This window comes from Chelonoidis abingdonii, chromosome 1, assembly GCF_003597395.2.
Source record: "Chelonoidis abingdonii isolate Lonesome George chromosome 1, CheloAbing_2.0, whole genome shotgun sequence".
Classification (NCBI taxonomy): Eukaryota; Metazoa; Chordata; order Testudines; family Testudinidae; genus Chelonoidis; species Chelonoidis abingdonii.
The window spans coordinates 94,547,069-94,573,528 of record NC_133769.1 but is presented as its reverse complement, the minus strand read 5'-3'; the positions used below and the strand labels follow the sequence as shown (position 1 = coordinate 94,573,528).

Sequence of the window (26,460 nt, the reverse complement as noted above, 5' to 3'; positions counted from 1 at the left end):
TCAATCTCCACAATACTAGGATATACATGAAAAAGGACTTCTTACCTGCACCCTGTGGGCTGACCTGCCTTAAACCAGGGCTCTGCATGACGGCACCTCTCACTGGATTCTGAGCTGGTGGTGCAGGAAGGGTAGTATAGACCACTTGGTGGTTAGCAGGGGCTCTCGGTATGGGAAGCCTCGCAGCACTCTGAGTCACTGGACGATGCGTTACATTCACTGTTGTCTGAGCTGGAAAAATAAAAAGGACCACAAATTGGAGTCAAAAGGATTAAAACTGAGACCCCCCCATTCCAGAATGCAGGCATCTTCGACAACTGATCCACGTGAGCCGTGAAAAATAAAAGCAGTCTCTATGAAACATTACATTAAGTGCATCTACTTTTAAAGGGTTAAGAAGGATATAGAGGAATGCGGTCTGAGCAAAACTGAAGTATGTGTGTTAAATTTCATATAATGAAGAAATGCCAAAATATACAAATTTTAGACAAACAGAGAAGACTAGTATTTAATATCCAAGAGATACAGTTCATGGTTAAATAGTAAATTCTTACTTAACATGGTTCAAATGCACAAAAAAACCACACACATTTTACTATTATTAAATCTCCTCTGCAAAAACTAAATAGTATCCAAACTGTAAGGAATAATATAGAACATCCTAGGTGGTAAGTGTGCTTCGGTATTATTAGCGAACAGTGGGCAACAGAGCAGAAATCACTAGAGAGCTCCCAGCGATTGAGTAACATCAGGTCTAATTGGTCTTCAACAGTCACCTATCAGGGTGAGGGGGAAAGAAAGACCTATGTTTCCCTTATAACTTTTTAATTTTTGAAGTCATGCTCCTAACAGGAGAAAGTTCACTCTGGGATGGAGGGACTTCCACAGCAGCTTAGCTACCAGAGCTGCCCAAGAACTAGCGAGGTACTAGGGTGAGTGGCTGTGCTATTGTAGTCCCTTCAGGAATTCAAACCCCACAGCCAGTGCAGATTCCCAGTGCCTCAACAACCTCCTCCCTTGGGCAGCTGGCACCTCGGTGGTCCCTCCAACTCTCCTTGGATAGCCAACAACATTGCTAATAATTTCTAGAAGTGTCTGATTCAGTGGACCATGTTTTTTTATTGGATTGTGAGGAGCAGTTTTGTCCTGGCTGAGGGACAGACTAGATTATCCAATAAGACTGCTCTATGTATTCTATGACTCCCAGAAGGACATAGCTTATAGGACAATAGCTTATTCTGCCATCTAGCCCCTTCCAGACAGACTCATCTACCTTTCTCTGCTTAAAAAATTTCAATTTCTATAGTTTTGGAAGAACCCAAAGAGGTTAGGAAGGTCTGGCTGGCACTAAAAAGATGAAAAACCTGCTGAAAAACAGGGTCTCTACAGTCATCTCAAAAAGTTAACACCAAGAGACCGAACGGAACTAGGTTTCAGAAGCCAATCATCACATTCACAGAACTATACAAAATAAACTTACCTGTAGGTAGTACGTGTATGGTAGTCTGGGAAGGCCCACTTGTTGGCACACCTGTCTGCTGCAGAGGAGTCGCCTGTAAAGGCTGCAGTGGGCGAACCAAGGGCTGAGAGGATAGACTCATTCCAGACACACTCGACTGATTTTGCTTCTTGGAATCTGCTTCAAAAACAGAATGAAATTGTAGATAATAGCAAATAGGGATTGAAAAGGCCTGTTGGGTGATCCAGTCCCTTCCCCTGCCAACCCCAAACCAATGTTGTCCTACAGCATGCTTGCTAGTGTGGTGGTTCTTCCACCTTTTCATTCTACAAACCAACATATAAAAGATGCTCTAAAGGACCCATCTTCCATCAGCCCAATCTCTCTGTTTTTTTACGTTTCATTCTGCTATTCTCAGGAAAGACTGGGCAGACCACTGTGATTCAGGGACCAAAGTTCATGAAACACTATGCTAATGTCAGATCTCTTCTAATTTTAAATGGCTCTAGCAATAGGCCTTAAACTACTTCCTTTAAAGACTATTCCATGGACTAACAATGATTGTTAGGTCTTATTTTTTATGTTCAGCATAGGCACTGTTTTCCTTAATTTCATCCCTTTATTAATAGGAATAATGCTGTGCACCTCCCTAAGTAATTCTTGTTCTACTTTGAGGTTTGCACCTAATACTTGTAGACACGTATGTTCTCTCCTCAACTTACTCAGCACTTAATGGTATGTCTACACTACAGTGGCACAGCTATGGCTATCGGTCAATGGCACTGACCTACAGCAGTCAGGGAACAACATTTTTCACAGTCGTGAATGACATAGGCAGGTCAATTTAATTTTTAAGGTAGAGCAGGCCTTGGTTTTGTTTTCTGTTTGTAAGTCAACTCCTCTAGCCTACAATTAATTCCTGTTGCTTTACTCTGAATTCCATTGAATTTGCTTATCAGAATGATTTTTCTTGCACTGAGATGCTGCTTACTTTGCTCTGCTGCAGTGATGAGGATCTGTGTATGCAGCCTTAGCAATGGCTTTTCTCTTCAGCAGCTTGTGAGAACGTGAAATAATTTTTCAAGTTAGGCTGAGAAATACTCTTAAGTGCTTTATTAAAAGCAAGATAAATCACATTTCTACTACATTCCTTTGTCCACAAGCAGGTTAACAAGGAAACGGCAAGATATCTCTACCTAGATGCTTCAGTTGCGGTAAAGGGAAAAAACACCAGGAAAACAAAAACCAGAATCTGTAGAGATAAAAAGCCACACAAACAAGCACACTGAGGAAAGCTTTGATGGGACTCACTCAAAAGACCTGGGATGACAAATGCACTCCTAGCAGCCACTAATTCAGTTCAACGGCACACAGAGAATCCCATTCTGACATATCACTAGGGTGACCAGACAGCAAGTGTGAAAAATCGGGACAGCGGGTGTGGGGGGTAATAGGACCCTATATAAGAAAAAGCCCCCAAAATCGGGACTGTCCCTATAAAATCGGGACATCAGGTCACCCTACATATCACTGAGGCGCAAGATCAGAGTAAGCAATGTTAGTTGGGAGTGATGTCATAGATGGTTACCAGGAAATAAAATCCTGAAGGCCTAAAATCAAACGTAGGAAGATAAAACGTTCAATATAAGTTGATTTTAAAGATGAACTGAAATAGTTTTAAATATACATATGTCTTGTTTTAATCACAGGGCTATGTGAGTTAGACATAAAAAAGAATTAGGACATAACTAGACAGCCTGGGGACTAGGGGCTTTTCAGCTCCGTCCCCAGGGCAACATCCTAGGCAACTGAGCAGCCTTTTTTAGGGTAGCACTGCTCACCCTTTTTAAGGGAAGGGGTTAGAAAAGATGCCGTACACATTGCCTGCCCCATAACATCCAGCCAATAAAGAAGAAAAGATTCATTCTAGGAGAGGTTTCTCGTCAAGGCATTTTTTTTTTGCAGATAACTGTGCCTTGATAGCTCACAGGCATAATGACCTTCAGATCATCGTTGACAGGTTTTCTGAAACATCCCAGCTCTTTGGCCTCACCATCAGCCTTGGGAAGACAGAGGCCTTGTTCCAACCAGCACTTCATTCCAATACTCCAGCACCAGCCATCTTCATTCAAGGCACACAGCTGAAAAATGTGGATCAGTTCAAGTATTTGGGTAGCATTATCTTGATGATGGAGCTTCATCCTACAGCCTTCACAACTTAGACATCTTAGTGGAGAATGATAGGCACACCAAACATCTGATCAGTATAAGAGACTTTCCTAGGCAGAACAGACACACACTGTGTCAATTTTTTAAAGGTGATTGGCCCATCATGGGATGGACACAGATAGACAGCCAGAAGCTTTGAGTCTGCCATGTTAAGGAGCCTTGGACAGGGGTGAATTTATACCAAGTCTAGCTGTCAACACTTAGTCCAGATGAGTAGATATGATCACAGTAATTGTAAGTCAAGTTCAGAAGAGTGCTGACCATTTTCAGTACAATTGTAGAAAGTTTAACCAAAGCTAAAAACTAGTGGGAATTGCCAATTTCTTTTTCCTGCTCCAGAAAAAATTCACTTCCTTCCACATTCCTGATGAGTTGGAGGGAGATTCCTGTTGGAAAAGGGTGAGCCATCAGAAGGAACCTCTGCCTTCCCTAGGAGTTTTACGTGTTCAGCCAGGGGCTGTATAAAATGTTCTGTCAGGGGATTTGGTAGAAAGGAAGGGGAGACAGAAAACCACGACCATGGAACAAAACACAAACCTGCACAACTGGAGAAAACTCCCCAGAGCACCAAGAACCTATGTAAAATAATCTAATAATAATTCTGTAGACACATCATAAAGGGCTAAAGATGGAGCCAGAGGATTCTCCAGACAGCTACAATGGACACTAAAGCTTGTGAAGGTAGAAGTAAATTTACAAACCAGAAGATAGTTTATAACTGGACTTGAAGATGTCACATTTTTCCTTTGAGGATCACTGAAATTCCTCCAGCAACCCCAATTAAGTGGGCTCTGACAGAATGACAAGATTATATTGTGAAGCTGAGTTATTAGAGTGAAAGGAGCTGTGAAAAAAGTCCATCTTTTACTGGCAGAAAAGATCTGTTGGCACAGGTTGCCACAGTAACGTGATCCACTTTAGGACAAATATCACATGAATCTCCATTTGTTCCCTCTGGCTCCTTTTACAATTTATTAATTTGACTGGGTAGCAGCTTTGAATACAAACATTGTAAAATAATGTTAACTAACTTCTCAACTGAAGACATTAAGATTAGATGACAGTGGTAAAAAGACCCGAGTGCCTATGTTACATCTTTTGCTGATCCTAACATTGGTGATGAATTATGCATATGAAGTTTTCTAGTGTAGACACAGCCAAAGAGCTGAAGTTGCATGATCGTCCTAGTTATGTTTCCTGTACTATCCTACTAGCTGAGTAGGGGAGGGAGCTGTTCTTGTTTTTCTGTAACATTATACTGCTATTTTATTGAAGTAAAGGCTACTGTATTGTTGCAAGACCTACAAATGGGGAAGAAAAATAATTCTGAGATCAGGCGAAGGCATCATGAGTATCTGTGTGAAACGTCTTCAGTACAGCACTAATACTATAGACTATCTTGAGGAATATTTATTAGATTTTTCAGTGACTAGATTTAAGCAAACAATGCAATATACTGCAACTGTAAGGCTCAAATTAGTTAAAAGGTTAATTCTAACTTGCCTAAGTATCTGGTTTACAATAGGTAGTAAGGTAAATGTAAAACTTTTAATCTACTTATCAATTAGAAATTTCCATTGTTCCTTTGGAAAGCTGTGAAAATATAATTGTTTCTTTGGATAATTTCTCAAATTGGTAGGATGAAATACTAATACTAGCCCAATTTTCCTCACCGCTAAATGGATCTCTTCTGACTTACCTTGGGAAGAGCCATCATCTTCATCATCCAGGGTGAGATCAATGACACCTCCTGAGTCACTGCCTGTGACCTTCCCACTCTGAAAGACAAAACTCCTGCATTTTGCAAAGGCAACTCCATGGAACACAGCAGATAAAGAGGTGTTGACTGAAAACTGAGTAAAAAGGGACTCAGAGCTAACGCATGGTGATTGGAGAGGGACTGGTGATATTAGGGGAAGGAGGAAATTTGAGATGACATTCACAATGGTTGAGAAGGAGCTGAAAACAGAATGAATGGGCTGTAACACCAATATTTTATAATTTTGTAAGATGTAGTGGAGCGATATTGTAGAATACTGGTATTTTATAAATAAACATATAAATTATTATTATTATATAGCCACCTTCCATCCAAGAATCTCAATGTTTTAAGCCAAGATACACAGCAGGCTGTGATTTCCTCAGTCATTCTATGAAACATTAGTGTTGTTAAATGAAACAAAGGCAGCAGCAGAGTGGCTTTAACCATCAGAGAAATGCATTAACCAACCTGAAATAAACAGCCCATACTATATGCTCATTATGAACCTGACTTCATACTGAAAAAGTAAAGGCAAAAACCACTTGGGCATCTATACATTTACTGGGCATATCAACACTGACAATTAAAAATTTCTAGTTGTGTCCAGCCTTCTGAAGCCATTTCATTAATGTAATGATAGTCATAGGTTATGTTGGAGTAATATATAGTTGAAGCCATTTGGTAGCACTCTTTTAAAGCTGATTAACAAAAGCAGCTTTTAAGTCTTCATGAGGGCTCAATATGGAGGGGAAGGATAGCTCAGTGGTTTGAGCATTGGCCTGCTAAACCCAGGGTTGTGAGCTCAATCCTTGAGGGAACCATTTAGGGATCTGGGGCAAAAATCTGTCTGGGAATTGGTCCTACTTTGAGCAGCAGGTTGGACTAGATGACCTGAGGTCCCTTCCAATCCTGATATACTATTCCATGAATGTTGTAACAAACTAAAACATTACCCACCAGAAAGAGATTTTCCTTAGCAGTAAACTTGGTTTCTGCAAAGAAGCATTCCACAAAATGTGAATCCATATTCTTCTTTCAGCTGTTCAGACTTCCTAGTCAGTCTACCCTCCACCCATGCACTTTCTTGAGATGATGGGGGAGGGAAGAATGTATATTTCAGGGTCTCTGCACAAAGAATTCATGATGTGAACACTCCTGGTTTCTTAAGCCTGCTGCAAAATTTGGGAACTTTCTCATTGGTGGTGGGTGGTGAACAGATGTATTCCTAGAGTCCACCACTGGCTGCAGATTCAGCAACCTCAGTGACTCCCAAACTCCCTGGGATAAATAAATGGGCTGAGAGTAAACGTAACAATTGATCCCAGGGAAGAATAAACGTGAAGAAATGGTATAGAATAGGGTCTCATCCCTGGGCCAGTTCAAATGCCAGTATCAGTCCTAGAAAATGAAAGATGTGCTGTTCTGTCAAATGACAGTGTATCTGAAGAGCCATGACATTAGAAGCTAACTCTATGAATTCTCAGTTGGCAAACCATCCCTTCCACTGAGAGGGAAAGGATGGTGTCAGAGCAGTTTTCCTGTGTATTATTAATCACAAGTGATGAGTCACTAAACATTAGGACATCTGAATCTAGAGTGGCTGATATTGATGATCTGTTCAGTAAGTCATCCAAACAGAGAAATCACTTGGATTTTGCAGTCCCTGATGGCTGCTGCTGCCAGTGCTAAGGATCTTTATCAATATCCTACATGAAGCAAGACCAAAGTTGAGGGAGGTTTTATTGAAAAAGGCTCTGAGGGCACAATGAGAACTGATGGGATTCTAGATTTGTTATGATTCTTTACAATTTGACACAAGAAATTATCTTGCTCTGTAACAACTATGCTAGACAGACTAGTTTCCATCTTGAATTTTCTGTACTGGATGAATTGATTAGGCAAGTTCAGATCTTACACAAGGCAATTTCCCTCTGACTACATCATTAGTATTAAGCAGACAGAAGATTTCCTTTTTCATCCTGAGGAAATGGGTAGGTGGCTTTGTCTAGAAAATAATGTATGCTTTCTGCTATAGCTTTTTTTTTTTCTGGGAAGAAGAAGAAAAAAAGGAGAGACACAGTGAGGAGTAGGAGGAAGAAGAAAAATCTAATGCTTAGCCATTTTTTAGTTTTCAGACTCAGTCTGAAGTGATTTCCTTCCACTCCTTCTGCTAGAAGGAAATACAGATTCCTTAGATGAACCTCCAGAGGGAGGAGAGAAACTAACTCAGAAGCAGACTTACAGGCCTGCCTAACTTGTGTCAGTCAGTTAACAGGGCTGCAAGTTCTATTAGCTTGGAAGTTTTGGAAGTTGACGTTGGAAAAGCTGGAAGGTCAGAATCTGTAAAAATAATCTAGCTGGGGACTCACAAAAGGACAAGCAAGTCCTAAATGAATTAGCCAATGAAGTCTCAGGTTTTTTGGCTTGTAAGAAAGGAACAATGTCTTAGGATCAGATGTGTCTTCTTCCAAGGTCTTGTACAGGCAATCTCCCCAAAACGAAAGGCCTATACCATGGAGTGTAGATGCAAGACTGCTTGTTCTTAACCAGAACTAGTGAACTCAGTGGTGCCTGCCATCACCGGGGCCGTAATTGAGTCTTTCAAGAATCACATACAAAATTAGTTGGCAAGTAGAATGAGGTCTATCTTTACTTCCTACAAATATGGCATTGAACTACCATGTTCTTGCAGAGCTCTTGAATTTAGAGAAGAGTGCACAGAGTAATAGGAAGTCCTGGCAATCAGACATTTAAGTATCAATTCATACTGTTTTTTTAAGGTGGATTGAAATGTTTTGTCCCCAGGACCCAAGGGAGAAATATTAACATCTAATGGAAAAGAGGGTATTTTTCACAGATTGAGTGGCTGCCTAGCCAATCCTTGGAAAAAGTGGCCACTTGTTCCCAGTGTTGGAGGGGGTGAGGGAGACTGAAGAGCCTGCCATGGACCTATGGGCTAGAGGACATAAGAACTATGGTTACATCAAACCTCTGGCTATCACAATCAAGTTACATAAATTCATAGATTCCAAGGCTGGAAAGGACCACTGTGATCATCTAGTCTGACCTTCTGTATAACACAGGCCATCAGATTTTCCCAAAATAACTCCTAGAGCATATCTAAGGAATCTAAGTTCTTGGGAAAGGGAAGATCTCATCTGAGTTTCCCGAAAGTATTTCTTACTACCTGTTCCCTACTATTTGAAAAGCCAGCTCCTCCTCTTTCGACTGAAGACTATGCTTTGACAAGGGGCTGCGAGGAATATCCTCTGCTACTCCTCCTGTAAGTAGAGTGGGAGAGGAATCAGCTCACTGTGACCGGAGGCATGTCACAGCCACAGTGTAGGATTTTTGCCTATTGGCTGGCTGAATGCTCCACCAGAAGCCAAAAGCAGCTGCCTGAAATGGAAGTTGACATGAACAGAGTAAATAACACGAGATGGTGCACAGAGGTAATGGAGCTTAGGTGAGAAGAAAAACACTGCTGGAAACTTGTGATTAGTCCTCATTCTGCCTAGCAAATCTGAACAACAGAAGGAAATCCACAGTCCAGTCTGCCAAGTGAACAGGAACAGAAACAAAATGTTTGCTTTATTTTTTTTTTTAAAAGGCATACAATTCCAGAGATCATTCTGTACCCAAGAACATGCAATAGATTTGCTAGTTTCTATCCCCTCTCAGAGCCAGGCTCACTTTTCAGTTGCAACATAAAGGCTGCCCAAACTCAGTGGAAGTTTAGTCATCTGTAACAGTGGGGGATGAGATTGATAGCTGCCTTAAGGGTGGACAGCAAGGCTTTTTAAATTTTCCTAGCCACCTATATATGTTAATGTATATACTTTAAAACAAAAAACAACTGCTTCTGTCTTTTGTTTCTTCTAGAAGTTTGCCCTTTGTACCCTATGTAACTCTGTGTTTTATGAAATAATGACATCACAAACCCTGTGGGCATGCTAACCACGGACTAATCTGAGCTCCTCCTAATGTAAGAGTCTTTTCTCCTCCCACATGCTAGAAGGCAGCAATATAACCATTTGAACCTAAACAAGTAACTTTCACCAAGACACTGCAGGAATGTTTAAGTGATGGATGCAACAGAGAGGGGAATCATACTTATATGTGCTTGGCACACAAAGAGCAGTACTGTCCTCTTGGGTTTTTATGATGAGGGGTTTATAGCCACCATTTTAGAATTTTAAAAATCATTAAAATAAGGACTTTGACACAGATAAACAAAACAGATACGGATGGCCATGGATTATTGTGTCTCTCAGGCAAAAAAGCGAACAAATTTTTAAAAACTTTGAAGGTCATTTTCAAACAGAAACTGGTCACAAGACTGCTAGATCCTATCTCTTGAATCCTACTGTAAAAGCGGCACTGATGTTTATAAACCTTCATACCAAAAAAGCAGAAATTAACTACTAAAAATTCCATTTGCTACAATATTCTTTAATGTTCTCTTCATTTGGCATATTTTTGACACTTGTTTTTGTACGGTGAACCCGGTAATTCTGCATCATGAGAATTTTGTATGTTTAACTTCTAGTGGTCATATTGTATATTTATTTATGCAATAGTGCCCCTTCTGTAGAGTGTGAAAGAAAATTAACTTCAGTTTTCTTTAGTATTGTGGTTGTTTTCATACCAATACCATTAAAGCTTATGCTAGAGTTAATTTTGAAAAGGAATCCTTTCCTAGTAATTTATAAGCTTACCTGTAAAAAAGAACTCTGTTCTGAAATTTAATGTCAAAGGTCAAACACCTTGAATATTAATACTTTTAAAAAACAATTATGGGATTGCAATAAGGAATTAATTTATGGTTTCTGTATTGTTTATAAGCTACCTTTTTGTGCTCCTTTTAATGTGTTCATGTTGGTTTTCAAGTTGGTCTGGTGAATTTCGCTTTCCAAGGAAACCATTTCATGGCAAAGTGAAGCTTTCCAGACTAGCAAATTTCACTTTGAAGTCTGCTGTGCAGCCATCCCAACAAGATTAACAATACATATTGAAAGGCACAAGAGAAGTATCAGTAAACAAGGGAGGGAGGACAGAAGAGACAGGAAAGAGTGAAAGGTGAGGGAAGAATAAACAGGCAACAGATGGGTAAGAGGAGGAAACTAAAGGAGGAAGAAAAACCAATGAGAGGGGGGAAAAAGAGGCAATAGACCAGAACCAGGTGCAGCCACCTCCACCAATCCTGGAAGCAATATGCAAGTGCTTCACAATGCCACCTCATGTCTCATTTAGTGTAGTTTATTCTACCTGAAATACATGGCCAGTGGGGAGGAACCAAGTGGCCATTAGGCACTGCTTTATCTCTGATCCAAGTTTCTCCTAAAAAACTCATTTCTTAAGTAGTGAAAACTTAATCAAGACTCCAGTGCTTTCTTATATCTGTAAGGTGGTATGCACACCTACAACACTGTAAAAATAATCTCTACCACTGCTCTTCTGCTCAATTTGCTTGCCATGAGTAGCAAGCAGATCAAAATGGGTGTAGGAGAAGAGTGTATTGGCATGTCCATTGGCAATAAGAAGCTCTTCCACACTACTGATAAGTTCAGGGATATGAAAGAGGAAAGACATGGCCAGGACTGAGGAAGGAAAGCAAAGCAGGTGACAAAGTATAAATCTCCTTCAAACCAGTGACTGTGCACTTCCTTCTACTTTTGGGGGTTTAATTCAAATCCTAATTTAAAAAATAGTTTGAACATCTGTTACTTCCTGCAGTGTTCAGAAAACCACACAATGAAAACCATGTCTAAAATGTATTTGAATTGGGGGTGAAGGTGTTTATATTTAAATTTGGCATTCCTGAGTCTTCTACTGGTTGCAGCCATCTTACTGACAAGTGACCTGACACACTGGCTGTGACTAAGTCTGTATGCAAGCCATCTGGAAATATGTTTGTCTTTTATCATAAGAATCTATACAGGTAATTGTAATGAAATAATCCCAACTTCAAATGTCAACAAATAGGAACTCAAGAGGTCTAGACTCCAAATTTCACACAGCTTCAGATATGTGATAACAAATCATCTGCTTCCTCAACTTCTACCTCAGCAATTCTTTCTAAAAAGAAAGACCTGCAGCACTGCATAATGTGACAAGCAGTCACATTGACCAGCGAGACAGGCCTTAGAAGGTGTGTGTCAGGGAAAACGCACTTTTCTGTGCTTGAAGGCAGGTGATGTAGGAATAAAGAAATGTAAATGAAGCCTTCCTATAACCAGCACAACACAAATTCTCACAGAAGACAAAGAAATATACCTATTACACAATCTAAGAATGAACGACTCTTGGTGAAAGTAAAATGGCTGAAACCAAAGTATTTGCTTTGACCAACTAGTTAAAATCTATAGTACTAGTAAACAGGGTCACCATAATACGTAACTGCAAGAAGATGCCTTCATTTGAGAGGATGTCACCATGTAGATTTGCAATAAAATCTAGGTGCACACTATTAATAGTTCAAAAATGGGTAAAAGTTCTCTGAAAGCATGTAACCATGTCCAAGCAGTTGTCCCATAGCATAATGAAAAGCAGCCTCAGATGCTTTATCGTAATGACATGGTGCTTTACTGATTCTGAAGTCATTCCTCCTCTCACTACTTGGAGTTTGGAGACATTGGGGTGAGTTATCACATTGCATTCCACAGCTAACACTTTTCACAGACTTGAAACATTTTGTTTTTCATGCTCCCTGTAAAGCACACTGCAGAGAAAGATACAACATCTGCACTTGGCAGCAGAAAGCCTTTCAGACTACCTCTGCCATGTACAAGACTGATACCAGTTTACAATTTAACAGGCAGCAATTCCATTTCTATGAGAAATCTTAAAATACAGGGAATGAAATAGGAGAAATTTAAGACCAAAAATGGTTAAGGAGGCTAATGGTCTGATCAAGACAGCTATAATTCTGAGAATCAGCTTAAAGAGAGGTAATGGCTGGCATATCAGGCAATATATACCAATTAACAGTACACTAATGAATGGAACTCTGAGAACGGAACCTTTTGGGTACTGCAGCTAAACAAAGAAATATATGTGTAGACTTTTCTTTATTACTGTAAAACCTTAATTTTTTCTGCATGGAAAACATTTTGGAGAAAGTTAACAGATGTTTTCTCCTATTTTATTTATAAATCAGACACTATATATAATTGTAAAAGCTGTTTTGGTATTATATAATGCCATGGTTCAGCTGATCACATCAAAATAACAATGCATGGTTATTTATGTAATGCCACCTGCTTTATAGCATGAAACAATTAAAAAAAAAAAAGAAAAGAAAACTTTAAAACACTCAAAATGCAAAACTGAAAATTCATTCCAGCCTAGTAAATATACAGATTCTGAAGGTTATCTGTGGCAGGTCCACAGAATACAGACCATTTTTTATTAACATGAGAACAGTTTCTATAGTAACAAAACAGAAAAAAAATAAATTCAGAGTGTTCTAAACCAGACAAAACTGTGCAGCATCACATTACTATCATACAAGACGCACCAAGGCATTATATAATAGCAAAATCACACTTAAAACTTTTGAGAGGGGAGTTAAAACGGTGAGTACTCTGCTTATCTAGGGTGTTTTGGGGCCTGGCACTCTCTCTTTTTAAATCTGGGTATGAAACTACAAATTTTGCCAAAAACATGCACACACTAAGAATTGGTTGGAAAGTAACAAGTTCAGCATTTTTCAACATATTTTACCCCCACAGATTACTTCAGAATGAGATGCATATGTCACTTAATAGGTATAAACTCCAAAGCAATTATGCTGTTTCCTTCCTACAAAGTATATTAAATATTCCAGCCTTGCAAAACTGTCAGGAAAATTTACCACTCCAGGCACCATAGTTATCTGCCCCCTCTTACCAAGATGATGAAAACAACAGTAACAAAAAAGCTAAGTTTACTCGCCTTTTACTCCAAGCAAGTAGAGTTTCACATGGCTAAAATATTCATTTTAACTTTGTGTGGTTGCATGCACAAAGTGCAAGTACTGCCAAAGGACATTTTCTGTAGTATCTTTGAGATGGGACCATAATGTTCCCCTCACCCTCATTCAGAACTGCTCATTACTTTCTTCAAAACAAGAACAAAGCAATTTTGAACAAAAAAAGGGACCAGCAGAGTAACCGGTTTTAATATACCCCTATTTATCATATACCCTTTCGTTCCTTTACTCAAATATTGTGAATTGGCTCTATTCCATAGGGATTTTTAATTAAGCCTCATCTATTTTCCCATAAATATAAAAATTATTAGTGGATAAAATTTGGATCCTTAGCACTGCCAATTCTAATTCTAACAGCAAAATCTTAAGGAATAACCAACTGAGGTAGTACTTCATGCATTTCTCACTCTGTTGTTCTGGCTTTGCATTTTTAAGTCATGTAATTAAAAGGGTATATAATAAACACATGCATGTGCGCACATGAACAAACATCTCTACTTTTCATTGCTTCTGTAAGGTGAAACATTTACTTTGCTCCCTCAAAACCCATTGAGCACCCAAAAACGGTAAGCATCACAGACAGGCTAGCATGAACTAGGGAAGATCCCAATCCAACAATTGGTGAGAAAAATATACATTTTTTTTTAAATCAAGGTTTAAAGCAGTAGATACAAATGAGCTGCATCAAGCTATCTATGGCTAATGTAATGGCACAAATCAGTTGACCTGGTTATTTTAAACACCTGGCTGAATTTTCTAGTTCCAACCCAGCTTTATAAACACTAGTAAATTTTGCTTGTTGTTGAAGATGGCTGTTAGTGACGGGGGGTAGTCTTCCTAGCATAGTCAGGATCTCAGGGAAAGGTGCATCACTTAAAAAAGTTGGGAGGTTTTGGGAGAGGATTGCTTCATCCAGAAGCACTGCATGTTGCTGAATTGGGTACCACTCAAATAGTGATGGGATGTCAATTCACTTAGTACAGTTTCTGTTCTGCCTTAAAATCTAAGGCTATGTCTATACTATGGACTTACAGCAGCACAGCTGTAAGGTCTCCTGGGTAGCTGCATTTTGCCAGCAAGAGAGAGCTCTCCTGCTGGCATAATTAAATCACCCCAAGGAACGGTGTTAGCTATGTTGGCAGGAGAGCCTCTCTTGACAACAAAGCGCTGTCCCGACAAGCACTTCTGCCAGTGAAACTTACATCAGACAGCGGGTGTTTTCTTCACATCTCTCACTGCCAAAAATTTTACTACAAAAGTGGTAGTGTAGACAAAGCCCAAGTCTTGGACTTAGAATTAATCTCAGGTAAAGGTTCCACCTTACAGATTAGAAAGAACTGAACCTTAGCTCAGGGTTTAGCTGATCGCTGTATTTGGGGTCGGGAAGGAATTTTCCTCCAGGGCAGATTGGCTGACGCTCTGGAGGTTTTTCGCCTTCCCCTGCAGCGTGGGGCATGGGTCACTTGCTGGTGGATTCTCTGCTTGAGGTCTTCAAACCACAATTTGAAGACTTCAATAACTCGGACATAGGTTAGGGGTTTTTATAGAAGTGGATGGGTAGGGTTCTGTGGCCTGCTTTGTGCAGGAGGTCAGACTAGATGATCATGTTGGTCCCTTCTGACCTATGAGTCTATGAGTCTATTAGCAGCACAAATATACCTTCAATGTCAGACACACAAAAAACAGTGTCTTGTTTTACATACATAATGTATACATGTTTATTTTCAGTGAAAAAACCATGAAACAAGGAAACATTTCAATCAGTAATGTTTCAAAAATATGAAATGTGTATTAATAGCTGCTTATAAATCTTTAAAGCTGACATGTCCATTCTGATCACATTGTTTCCCAACAGACTCTGCATTCATTAAGTTTAGCATATATTGCAGGACAGGGGAGGGGAGAAGAAATTTGTAAGTGTATTTTACTTATCAACATCATACCAAGTGAATTTAGAATTGTCAACAAAGCTCTTAATAACTAAACAAGTCAGGGAGCGTTGGGAACAATGGGAAATGGGACACTGATCATGTTACCTGAAAAGATAAAATGCACAGATAAGGCATGAACTTAAAATGATTTTATTTGTTCTGTGAAAGGATAAAGTGCACCCCAGATTAGGGAAAGGGAGGAGAAACTGTCTGTTTAACTGTCACAAGGATTTAACAACAGTTTGTACTCATCACTGAACAGGTAAAGATTTCAACCCAGCCATTTTAATGCACTCAATGTTCATTTATAATCGGACATATATGTCTTTCATCAATATATTAAAAGGCAGTATATTCTCTCTCTGTCATAGCCCTGTGTTTATATATAGTATATATTGCATATAATGTATAAATCAGATATATAAATTAGGATAATAAAAATATTTCAAAAATTATAACAAAGATTTGAAATATAATTGAAATAGCATCTGCCTCCTTAGAACCATTTATATATTAAGCTTTATATTAAGTGCCTGCCATGTTTTCAAAATTATACTTCTAGGTCCTGAGGCACTGGGAGGATCATGATGAAAGGGGCAGTGACAAGACAGTAAGAGCAAAAGAAAGTTTAAATTATATTTTATAGCCTCCTTTTAAATTAAGTGCAGTAAGTTTTCCTCTCCTTTCCCTATGCTTTTGCCTGGGGAGGTAGGGTGAGAGGATAGAAAAAGGAGAACCCAATTAGCTGAAATCTGAAAGTCCATGGATCAATTGCTGCTTAATAGTAGATCGGTTTATGTTGAACTAATTACCACTGTGTAACTCTTCAGGGTAAAACAGACATGACAGATTAAAAACAGAGTAAACACTAGGATGATTTCAACCCTGGCTCTCTGACATTTTGGACAATTAAGGTACCTGGGGTGATGGTGTGTGTAAGAGAGAAAGTCCATACAATGAGGAAAACTGATTTTCTAGATCTCACTTACTGTAGATTAGGTGGGTATTAATTTCTTTCTTAACAGTGAATAGCATAAGAAAAATCTCAGTATGCTGTGAGGAGTTGGGCTGACTTTATAAGCGCAACTGGAATTAATGGCTCTCCCTTCACGCTGGCAGCAGAGATTTCTCAACACTATTTGCAGAAAGGACAAAACATGGGAATTCTTTCTGACAAAGGCCTCAATGACTCCCAGCACCAAGGTTTTAGCTTGAAACGGGGATTTAAAACTGAAGTTTCTGGCTGTATCAGAATGAGGACACAGTCATTTCCCACACTGCTTGGGAGCTCCTGCTTACAATTAACTCTGTCTTGAAAAATGGATGCTAAATCCTAAATTTATAAATGGCAGACACTCTTCCAAAAACTCAGTTCCAAGCAAGTAAGGGCTACATGCTTCGCAACTAGTATGAAGCTTTTCAGCTTCTCAGGAGTAAGTCCAATTACAGAAACTACAGGAGTAGTAGCAAATTCTTTTAAAATGCATTTGTCATATTTAGATGGTTTTAAATGAATTTTAATTATTGATAAGAGTGCCAGATTGACAGGTCTGGGGACTGAAATTCTGTTTTTATAACAGGTAGATTACAGGTAGGGGAAGTACAAGTTGCACATAAATGATGCCCTCAAATGTACCTTGTCCATGACTAAGGAAGAGAAAAACCATACAGAATCACAGGACTGGAAGAGACCTTGAGAGGTCATCTAGTTCAGTCCCCTGCACTCATGGCAGGACTAAGTTTCTCCAGGGGTTCATGTAACAAATATTTTGGTGGCCTCAGAGTGCAGCCACCAACTCTTGGTGGTGGATGCTATGTAATTTTTCCTAAAATACTTAATTAACTTTAGGAAAAACCATTAAATATGCACATATACATGTCCAAATCATTGTAATTTATTTATGAAGTGCTTTTTGCAGTTGTCCCTATTCTTTACTGGACCCAAACAGACTAGAAACACAAATAAAGTGCTTTGCATGTTTTCCTTTTTTTTTTTTTTTTTTTTTTTTTTTTAAGACTTGCTAGCTATTAAGTCTGCTATTGTGAAAAGTGATATTTGTATATTTGTTAATATCACTTTGCACTGCAGACTTACTCATCCTTGGCAAACTGGAGGACAAATTAAACCCTGGATGGGGAGGTGAGTAAGGAGGCAGAATGGCCAGGGGCAACAGGGGACTGGGTGAGAGGATGCAGCAGGGGTCAGGGTGATGGGATGGGAAGGCAGGGGTGAGTCTGGGGCTGGAGCCTGGGGTTCTGCTGCATGGGTGGGGCCTGGAGCCAGCAGAGGCCAGTGGTGACATGAAGGGGTGAGCCCAGGGACAGAGCCTGTAGCTGGGGGACAGAGCCTGCTGTCCACCACCCCAAGGATGAAGCCAAAGTCCAACCCCCACTGCCCCCAGCAAGGTAGGGAACTCATTGGTTGCCTGCTCCTACAGTGTTTGTGGCTCCAGAAGGAGGCAGGGGGCGACCATGGGGCAGGGCCTACTGCTTTGCTTCCCCTCTTTCCCCCCTCAAAAAAAAAAAAACCCAAAAAACCACCACCCAGGCAGTTGCGACTGCAAGAAAAAACTCTGGTAGCCACATTTGAGGAACGCTGTTCTAGAGCATTCCTGACAGGCATTTGTCTAACCTGCTCTTTAAAATCTCCAATGATGGAGATTCCACAACCTCCCTAAGCAATTTATCCCAGTGCTTAACCACCCTGATAGGAAGTTTTTCCTAATGTCCAATCTAAACCTCCCTTGCTGCAGTTTAAGCTCATTGCTTCTTGTCCTATCCTCAGAGGTTAAGAAAAACAATTTTCTCCCTCCTCCTTGCAACAACCTTTTATGTACTTGAAAACTGTTGTGTGTCTCCTATCTTCTCTTTTGTGAACTATATAGAAGGGGAATAAGTAGGTTCAGTCTTCACGTCCTTTTCCTTCATCTCTCTGCTGACACTGACAATAAGGAGGCCAATTAGCATAAATGTTGATCACTTCCGTGATGTGGACACATATCACAAAGAACTGAACTGAAACCAAATAGCTCTCATATAATAAACAATTTCGCTTATTCCTCACCATGGTCATATCTGAACTTTCAACAGAAATAGAATGTTCTATATATCCTATTACATATCATGAGCTATCATCCTGCTCCTCTATCTCAGCTTTTTAGAAGGAAAAACAGAACTTTGGTGGTACCCATTTAATTTCTAATAGGGTAGAGGGGCTGTTTCAGCTAAGAAAGGTTTGAAATAAATTAAAATTTATACCAATTTTTTTAGCAATAACCCACTTTCAAACAAGACACTTACTCCTGTTCCAACCAGAAACAGCATTTTCCACTTCTGAAATTTTTCCCACACAGGAAAAGATAAAAATCTAGTCATACTGCAATCAACAGTTTCAAACTAACAGGAGTCAAATTAATGTGGAAAATATGGCATGAATAGTTAATGACAAAAAAACCCAAACTGAGTTTTAGAAATTGGCCAATTAAAAGCTATTCAAAAATCCTCCCCACAGGAGTGGTTGCAACAGAAGTCCGATTAAAATGTACTTTTATTGTACCAACGAGTGAAACCATTAGCCTTGCAGTATGCCTTTACAGTAAGTCACACAAAATGCAGTAAGACCAGAACAGGGCATGTAGGTAAGTATGACCACAATAAGCAGCAAAGCGGACAAAAGGGAAGATTTTTTTTTTTTGGTCAATAGCACTGTTTCTGTTGGATATTGTTCAAGTTGAAAGTAAACAGTTGTTCTGTAACTATAGATAAGTCACAGCACAGAACTACCTGAGATTATAAGGATGAGAATCTTCCCCCCCCCCCCCCCCCCCCCACCCCATATAAAGGGTAGTCTGGAAAGTGCTACGCATATATTTTCATTCTTGTGTAAACTTGGACAAAGCGCTTTTTAGAAGAAGCAATTCAGCTTGCTAGTCCAGCAGAACCGTGATTTTTAAATTTTTTTTATGAATCTCTTATTTAGGACCTTAATTTACTCAAATTCTTTAGCATTCCTATGCCTTGGGGTAGCCTACTGCATGGTTTCCCTATATTATGAGAGTTTAGGTTGTCCCTTAATTTTCAGTTTTCTCTCTTTCTAGATATTAGAAAACAATTGTTCTCCTTTGCACCCCCGCTTGATTTGCTTCATCCTACAGTAAAATTATAATACTGGGTCTACTGTGTTTCTACAGGAGTCACTAATGTAGTGGTTCTAAACCTGTGGCCCAATCAGTATACAGCTGCGGCACATGTGACATCCTCAGAGCCATGCAGGTAATACATATAGTGTGTGGATACGGCTCACATAAGAGGGAGAGCTGCCTATGCAGCCCACAATGGTAAATAGGTTGAAAACCACCCACTAAAGTCATAAATGTAACGTGTTAAATGGAAGGCAGACCGTTGGACAGCAGTCATTTAAAACAACTATATTCTGACAATCCGCAAAAGAGACAGGACCATCATGAAAAAAGGCAAGTAGAACAAACAAAGGAACATAATACTTAAAATTTAAATAGTACTTCTAATCTTTAAAGCACTTTTCAAACTAATTAATCCTTAACATGCCTCATGAGGAAATGGAGCTTTATAGACTCATTTTACAGACTGGGAAACAGAAGCAGGGAGTTTAAACAACTTGCCCAAGGCCACAAAGGGAGTCACTGTCAGATTCAGGATTAGAACTCAAGAGGTTTCTAGCACCTAAGTTTCTGTTCGAGACATCTAGAGAACCCATTAGATACTTGAAAGTCTTTCCAGCAAGAAAGTCCTTTTGTGAGCTAGGAGTTAATAAAGGTGAAGTTACTATCTAACTTGAGGTTTATTTATAGTATCCTTCATTATTCTGTGTAAACACTTCATTAGTAGTTTAGATCAGGACAGAGAAGTTCTTAGGGGGCTTAAGCTAAGTGCGCATGCACACACTCCTCCTTCAAGGGATAAAGTCAATTTGAATTTTAGTTTAAGAAAAAACAGAGATAGTTTTAAATACTACATTTTCCTCTCTTCCTAAGTGTCTCTGCTATTTTTTGTGGTTTTACAATCAATTTTTCACATTTAAATATCTTCTCCTCTCTCTCCTATTGAACACTAACATGTGCAATTGATTGTGTATTTGGCAGATTTTTTGTGTTTAGTCAAAGTAAAAAATATTTTTTCTTAGCTTTCGTTTACCATAATCTTAGGTATTACGTTACAATAGGTAAAAAAATTCAAACACGATCTTTACTTTGCCAATGTCCTTTTAAGAAAATTCATGGAAAAAGGGCAGTGAGAGGTACTAAAGTCATTGGGCTAAATTCTCTAGGATGGCTCATTTAAAATTAAGTCCACCTACTCCTTTCAATTCCTACTCTTCTTCACTGCTGAAGCAGCATTTATAACTTATTTCTAATACATTCACTGGCAGGTGCTAAATTTGTAGCCTGTAAGAAACCCCTTTTTTGTGAAATGCAATGATAGGATTACCTTGCCGCAATCAGGCAGTGACTAATGTACTAAGTGCATAGGGCGAATTAAGTAATTTCTAAGATAGGTTGGGAGAGAACAAGACTTCCTGACACACTTCCTCTTGGTGAAGGAATCTGATGGAAGACTATACTGCACTGAACATGTAGGTTAATAATTTTATCTTAATTTGCATATATTGACCAAATGCTACGTTCAGTTGTGGAAAGGGGAGGAAACAGAGTCAAATGTTCATGACTCCTGTCAAGTGCAGCAGACATCCTTTCAGGGATAATGTGAAATGTGATGGAAATCCAATACAGGAGATATACACAAATAGTTAAGACGCGCACACAGGCAAACAAACAGCATGTCAGCTGTATCTGTATTTCATGGGGCCGTTCTATTTCCTTTGCAGTTGCTATAAGTTTTTTTCCCCCCTCCCTGATCCATGTACCAGTAGAAGGCTGTGCATTTTGATATCAGTTATCATGAAGTGCCTTTGGGGACGAGAATGTTTAAGAACTTTTCCTTTACCTAGAACTATGCAAGGGGAAGGGGGAGACCTGTAGAAGTGCAAAATAAGAAATAAATCTCAAACTCTCCAGATCAGGACAAATATATGACAGTCAATTTAGAAGTGTGCTAAAACCAGAACAATCCCAATTCTTGTCCTAATAAGGATGAAGTCAATTTGGACAGAAAAAGAAAGAAGGTAATCAAATAACTGCTTGCGTGATAGTGCATGTATAAATACCTATAGTGTATTTGTGCCTACTCCTCTTAATTATCAGTATTCTCCTCTTTGTAAAAGGCTACATCATAGCCAGCGGGCACAAGATGGTATAACAATAAACAGACCCTCTCCATCAGTGTAAGATATAAAGCAACACTTACTGAAGATGGCATTATTTAAAGGCTGTGCTTGACCAACTTTAGTCCCAGCTGCTTTAAAAGGTCATGCAGACTCCAAGCCTTGCTCTTTCAAAATTTCTGTTCACAGCTCACTTCAGGGGGCATAGGCAGGATACTTCTTGCTGAACTAAGCAGTAAGAAATTTCCTTAATGCCCAAGTGCAAAATAAATTCAATCAACAGGAGAAGTTTTCCTTTTTCTATCTTAGCAATGAATCTCAACTGATTCCTTTTATAGATGCGTCAAGTCATTGGTTCTTGTTTTATCACACAGTTTATAAACACAGGTTCATTACAGCATTCTTGAAGAGCACTGGTAGTCACACTGGTTATGTCCTTTGGAAGAAGCACCTTGGAAGAGCTATGTTTCAACATCACATGACTTTTAGAACTCAGAGCCATGTGTCTCCCAGGGATAAAAGTCACATTAGTACTGGGTGTCACATGGTTGCTGGCAGGTACAACAGATTTCTTAGGAAGTAAAGGCATTTTACTTTGTTCTAAAATGACATGTTTTACGGAAGAAGTGGAAGCATCAGATACTGGTTCTTTTACCACTTCATCTGGAATAGTGTTAGAGAGATAATTGGGAGTGTTACTCTCCATTATATCTAACCAGGCCCTGTAGCGAATTTCTGCAGCTCCCCAGTAATGTCTAATAGCAGACTCAGAGCGATGGCCTGTCACTGCCATGATCTCTCTGGGCCCCAGTCCTGCTTCACATAGTAACTGGATGGTAGTAGTTCTGAGAGAGTGATTGGTATATCGTTGGGACAGCCTGGCTGCCACACTTATCCTGGGCATCATTGTACCCAAGTAGTTCACTCCCATAGGTTCCCGTTTGTACCAGACAGGCTGCTCTTGCATCTGCTCTATCGTTAGTTTTAACGGATGCAAGTAAAAGGCAGGGGGTTCAGGTGGCAACTTAGACAAATAAAGCTCCAAGGAAAAAACAGGACAGTTTGGGTCTCCTGGCATATCATACATTTTACCCATTTTATGGAGGTCTTCTGCATTTCTCCCTTTGCCAGGATATCTAAACATAGCATATCGTCGCCCATTCTTGTCTTTCTCAACAACAAAGGCATCTGGAGCCAAGTCTCTTAAGATTTCCCTCCCTCGTTTGGAAAAATGTAATTGCAAATCAAACCACACCTTGTTGACTAGTGCCAGAGGACTATGTAACCCCAGCACACCAGACAGCTTAATCTTATGTAAGTCCTCAGCTGCTATGGGAGGGTGGTGGTGAGTTTCATCCTTCCCCTGCATGCGCAGCATCTTCAACACACTCACAAACACCATGTTAGCACTGGCAAACTCTTTGTCCTTCATTAGGCAAATCTGACGATTATAGGGTAGCATTTTGAGATGCCGGTTCAAGCCAGCACGCATGGACTTATAACTTGCCACACTGTAGGTATTTCCATCATGGTTCCTTATTGTGTAATAAAACTCTCTTAAAATATCATTGAGTTCAGTTACTGGCACCAATTCAAAGCTAGGATCCTTGCCATTTTTAGCCAGCCACTGCTTTAGTAGATTAGCAGCCCAGCCAGTCTGCTTGTGGGTGTTTTTGATGCTCTTAGCATCCTCTTCCTCCTCCTCCAAGCCAAACAGGACATCTTCAGGGAAGTTAAAATTCATCTGTGTTGCTTCTACTGGTTCTTTACTGTCTGATGAAGTCTCTTCCTTTTTCAACTGGTTTTCGAAACAATTGATCAAAGTTGTACCATCAAATATGCCACAGGTATACGGCACACTGCGAACTACTTTTTGTTCTGAGAGCTGTGAAGTGCGGAGTAATACATAATATTTTGGATTTTACATAACAAAAAGCAGGTGGCATTAACTGGATTTTTTTTAAATGATATGGCATTTCTTAATAGCATCTCTCTCTAGCCAATTTTTTAAAAAGTTTTAGATTAGTAACCATGGCATTACACATGCTTTAACTCATTTCACTGAAAGCAGCCCTAGAAACATAATGTAACAAGAAGGTGAAAACCAGACAGCATAACACATTTTTCCTTTCGTGCTACACATCCACCACTTAGATGGACCACTACCACCACCAAGTGGGGTTGTTTTTGCAAAATCTTTGCTGAGCTTCAGATTTTGCCAAACATCAAATATTCTCCAAAATATATCTTACTCTGACATTAACAACTGAGATTTGAATCCATAAATCTGTCAATTTTTTCTGTATTTCAGAGATTAAATATATAAAGATATCAAGTATGAATCACATTTTTGTAGCTATAATCCACAGGTATCTAAGAAAAATTAAGTACCAAGCTACCATTTTTAGATACTCAATGTCAGTACATTATTTACACATGGCAGTGATTGGTCATTCTAAAATATTTGTCATCTATGCCAAATCACTACTGCTATTATGTTGGCGGGGGAGGGAATGACAACAGCTCAGAAGATTTATCTCTTGCCCTACAGATTGAACATATCTTGAAATACCATTAAACAGGGGAACGTCACACAATAGAAGTTATTGTCCTGATTTTCCTCTCTCAGTTTATATACTAGTTAAACTCAGTAGAGTTTAATGGAATTACTTCTCATTAATACCATTATTAGTGGGAGGGGATTTAATTTTAAAATACAATATGCAGAAAACCAACTACAAGTAATTTTTAAGTGATATAATTTCCCCATTTCACTTCAATGAAAGTTCAAAAGAGGTCCCTAGACATGAGGCATTGGGAGAACTGCAGATTCTTCTTTATCATCTGGTGGGTATTTCTACAAGAGGGATTTTGTGGTGTGGTACACAACTGAAATATTAGATAGCCAATTAATTTATTCCCATCTGACAGTCCTCCGGCATAGTGTGGCAAGGAGAAGTTTGCAGTAATTTCACAGGTTTGCAGCTTTCAAATAAAGTTCAGAAGCTGTAGACAAACCTGGGTTGTGTTCTTTTGTATCAAACATGTTTTAGTGTTCTTTGAAAGAAAGGAATTAACTCATTTATTTACACAAAGTTGTTGGTCCTAATTATACTGGGAATCTTTGTAAATATTACCAAGAGCTCATGTTTCCAGTAACACTATGAGTCAGAAGAAGAAAAAACAAACAAACAAATTTGAATGCTAGAAAGGAAAACCAGAAAGGAAGGAAACAAGGAATTTAAGTTGTTTGGCTGCAGGAAGAGAGAGACAGGTGAAGATCTATGCTCCTGTGGATTATAACTTCAGAATGGTACACAGAAGCATAAACCACAACCTACCTGTGCTGTGCTCTCAGTTTGTCTCTTATTTGTTGAAGCATCAGTTGGTGGTCTGTTTGTCTGGCTCTCTGAGGGGTCAAGAAATTGTTCATTTGCAATATCTAATGATTGTCACACATACAATGATAAAAATATACTTGGTGGAAATGTTAATGATTCAAAATTAAAAGCTTTATACCCAGCAACACTAAATTCCTGACACAAACTAATCCATAGTAATTGTGCTCTACCCTGTAAAAGCATTTTTCAGCTGTAGATCTCAAAGTGGTTTACAAAATGTAGATGGGATTGCAGATATAAAATCACAGGTACTTTCCAGTCCAATAACAAGGCTACACATTTTCTTTCTCAGAAGTCTCTTAGTGTTCTAAATGTCTTTTTGGAACACCTCATTAACAATCTCCACAACAAAAATCCCCCAAATCCTTCTTTATTCCGTATTTACACTGACAGGTTATAAAGTAAAAAACAAAGATATGTATTTACATTTTTGAGTGCAAACTGACTCTGAACACAGAAACAATGACTCTGCACAGAATCATTTAGTTTGATAGGACTGCTCTCTGAACAGACACTGCATCTTTAGTAGGGAGATCCTGTGGCTCCATTTTATACATGTTAAAGGGGTTGGGAAATATATTCCTGACACACAATGCAAACTCCCAGTGCTCCTTGCTTGTACGAGTGGGAAAACTCCTACTCCGAAGTGCTAAGCAAAGCAAGACTACAGTCAGTTATGGGTTCTGAGCTAAAAGCTGAATATGATATAAATAAGTGCCAACTTGATGAGAAAGCAGTTTGAATGTGTAATTTCAGACAAGAAAATGAAATAAAACCTGTTCTGGTGCCAAGCTCTGCTTGTATTTTACCTTACCAGGAAGTAGTATAATTTTTTTTATAGATGGCTTTAGCTATCAAATAGATGGTCCAAAAAATTCCATCGCGATAAATGCAGGGTCGTGGTATAGCAGGGTTTCAAGCCGATCAGTTTAAATCATTGGTCCCCAACGTGGTGCATTGATGTGTGCCGCCTAGTGCCCATCACGGGAGAGAAGCCGTGGCCTTGCGCCTGCCGGAGACAGAGAACTCCAGGGCTGCGGGTGCCAGTGCTCTCTGCCCATGGCAGGCATGGGGCCGAGGCTTCTCTCCAAGCCAGAGAGAAGCTGTGACCCCTCATCTGCCGGGGACAGTAAGCACTGGCGCCCACAGCCTCGGAGTTCTCTGTCCCCGGCAGGCGCAGGGCCACAGCTTCTCTCCCTTGCTGGGCACTAGGCGGCGGCACATCAATGTCCTGGCGGGCGCCATGGCGTTGGGGACCACTGGTATTAGGCCTTAAAGGGGAGCCAACTTATGATCGCGTTATATGCTATTTCGTTTTATTGCAGGGCACATTATTGCGAGGTTTGACTGTACCTATATGGGGAGCAAATATTTGATAATGAGCTTTTCAGTCAAGCAGACGAAGGTATAACAAGATCCAATCAATGGCTAGAAGCTGAAACTAGAC

At 39.5% G+C, this 26,460-nt stretch overlaps 1 protein-coding gene across 13 annotated transcripts in view; it reads right to left on the bottom strand.

Annotated features, from left to right (window-relative positions):
* The window catches only part of ATF7IP (activating transcription factor 7 interacting protein), a 168,689-nt gene that overhangs the window by 32,781 nt on the left and 109,448 nt on the right, over nt 1–26,460 (bottom strand). For 6 of the 13 annotated variants that reach the window (XM_032789049.2, XM_032789053.2, XM_032789054.2 and 3 more), the window contains 2 exons: nt 24,954–25,021; nt 21,242–23,497 (listed from right to left, as the gene is read on the bottom strand). In XM_032789049.2, coding sequence (XP_032644940.1) covers nt 21,956–23,497; nt 24,954–25,021 — 1,610 coding nt within the window. In that variant the 3' untranslated portion in view covers nt 21,242–21,955. Of the gene's footprint in view, nt 1–45; nt 232–1,480; nt 1,640–5,387; nt 5,467–21,241; nt 23,498–24,953; nt 25,022–26,460 lie in introns of those variants that run through there. The other 7 variants (XM_032789057.2, XM_075067672.1, XM_075067691.1 and 4 more) reach the window with 2 other exon arrangements.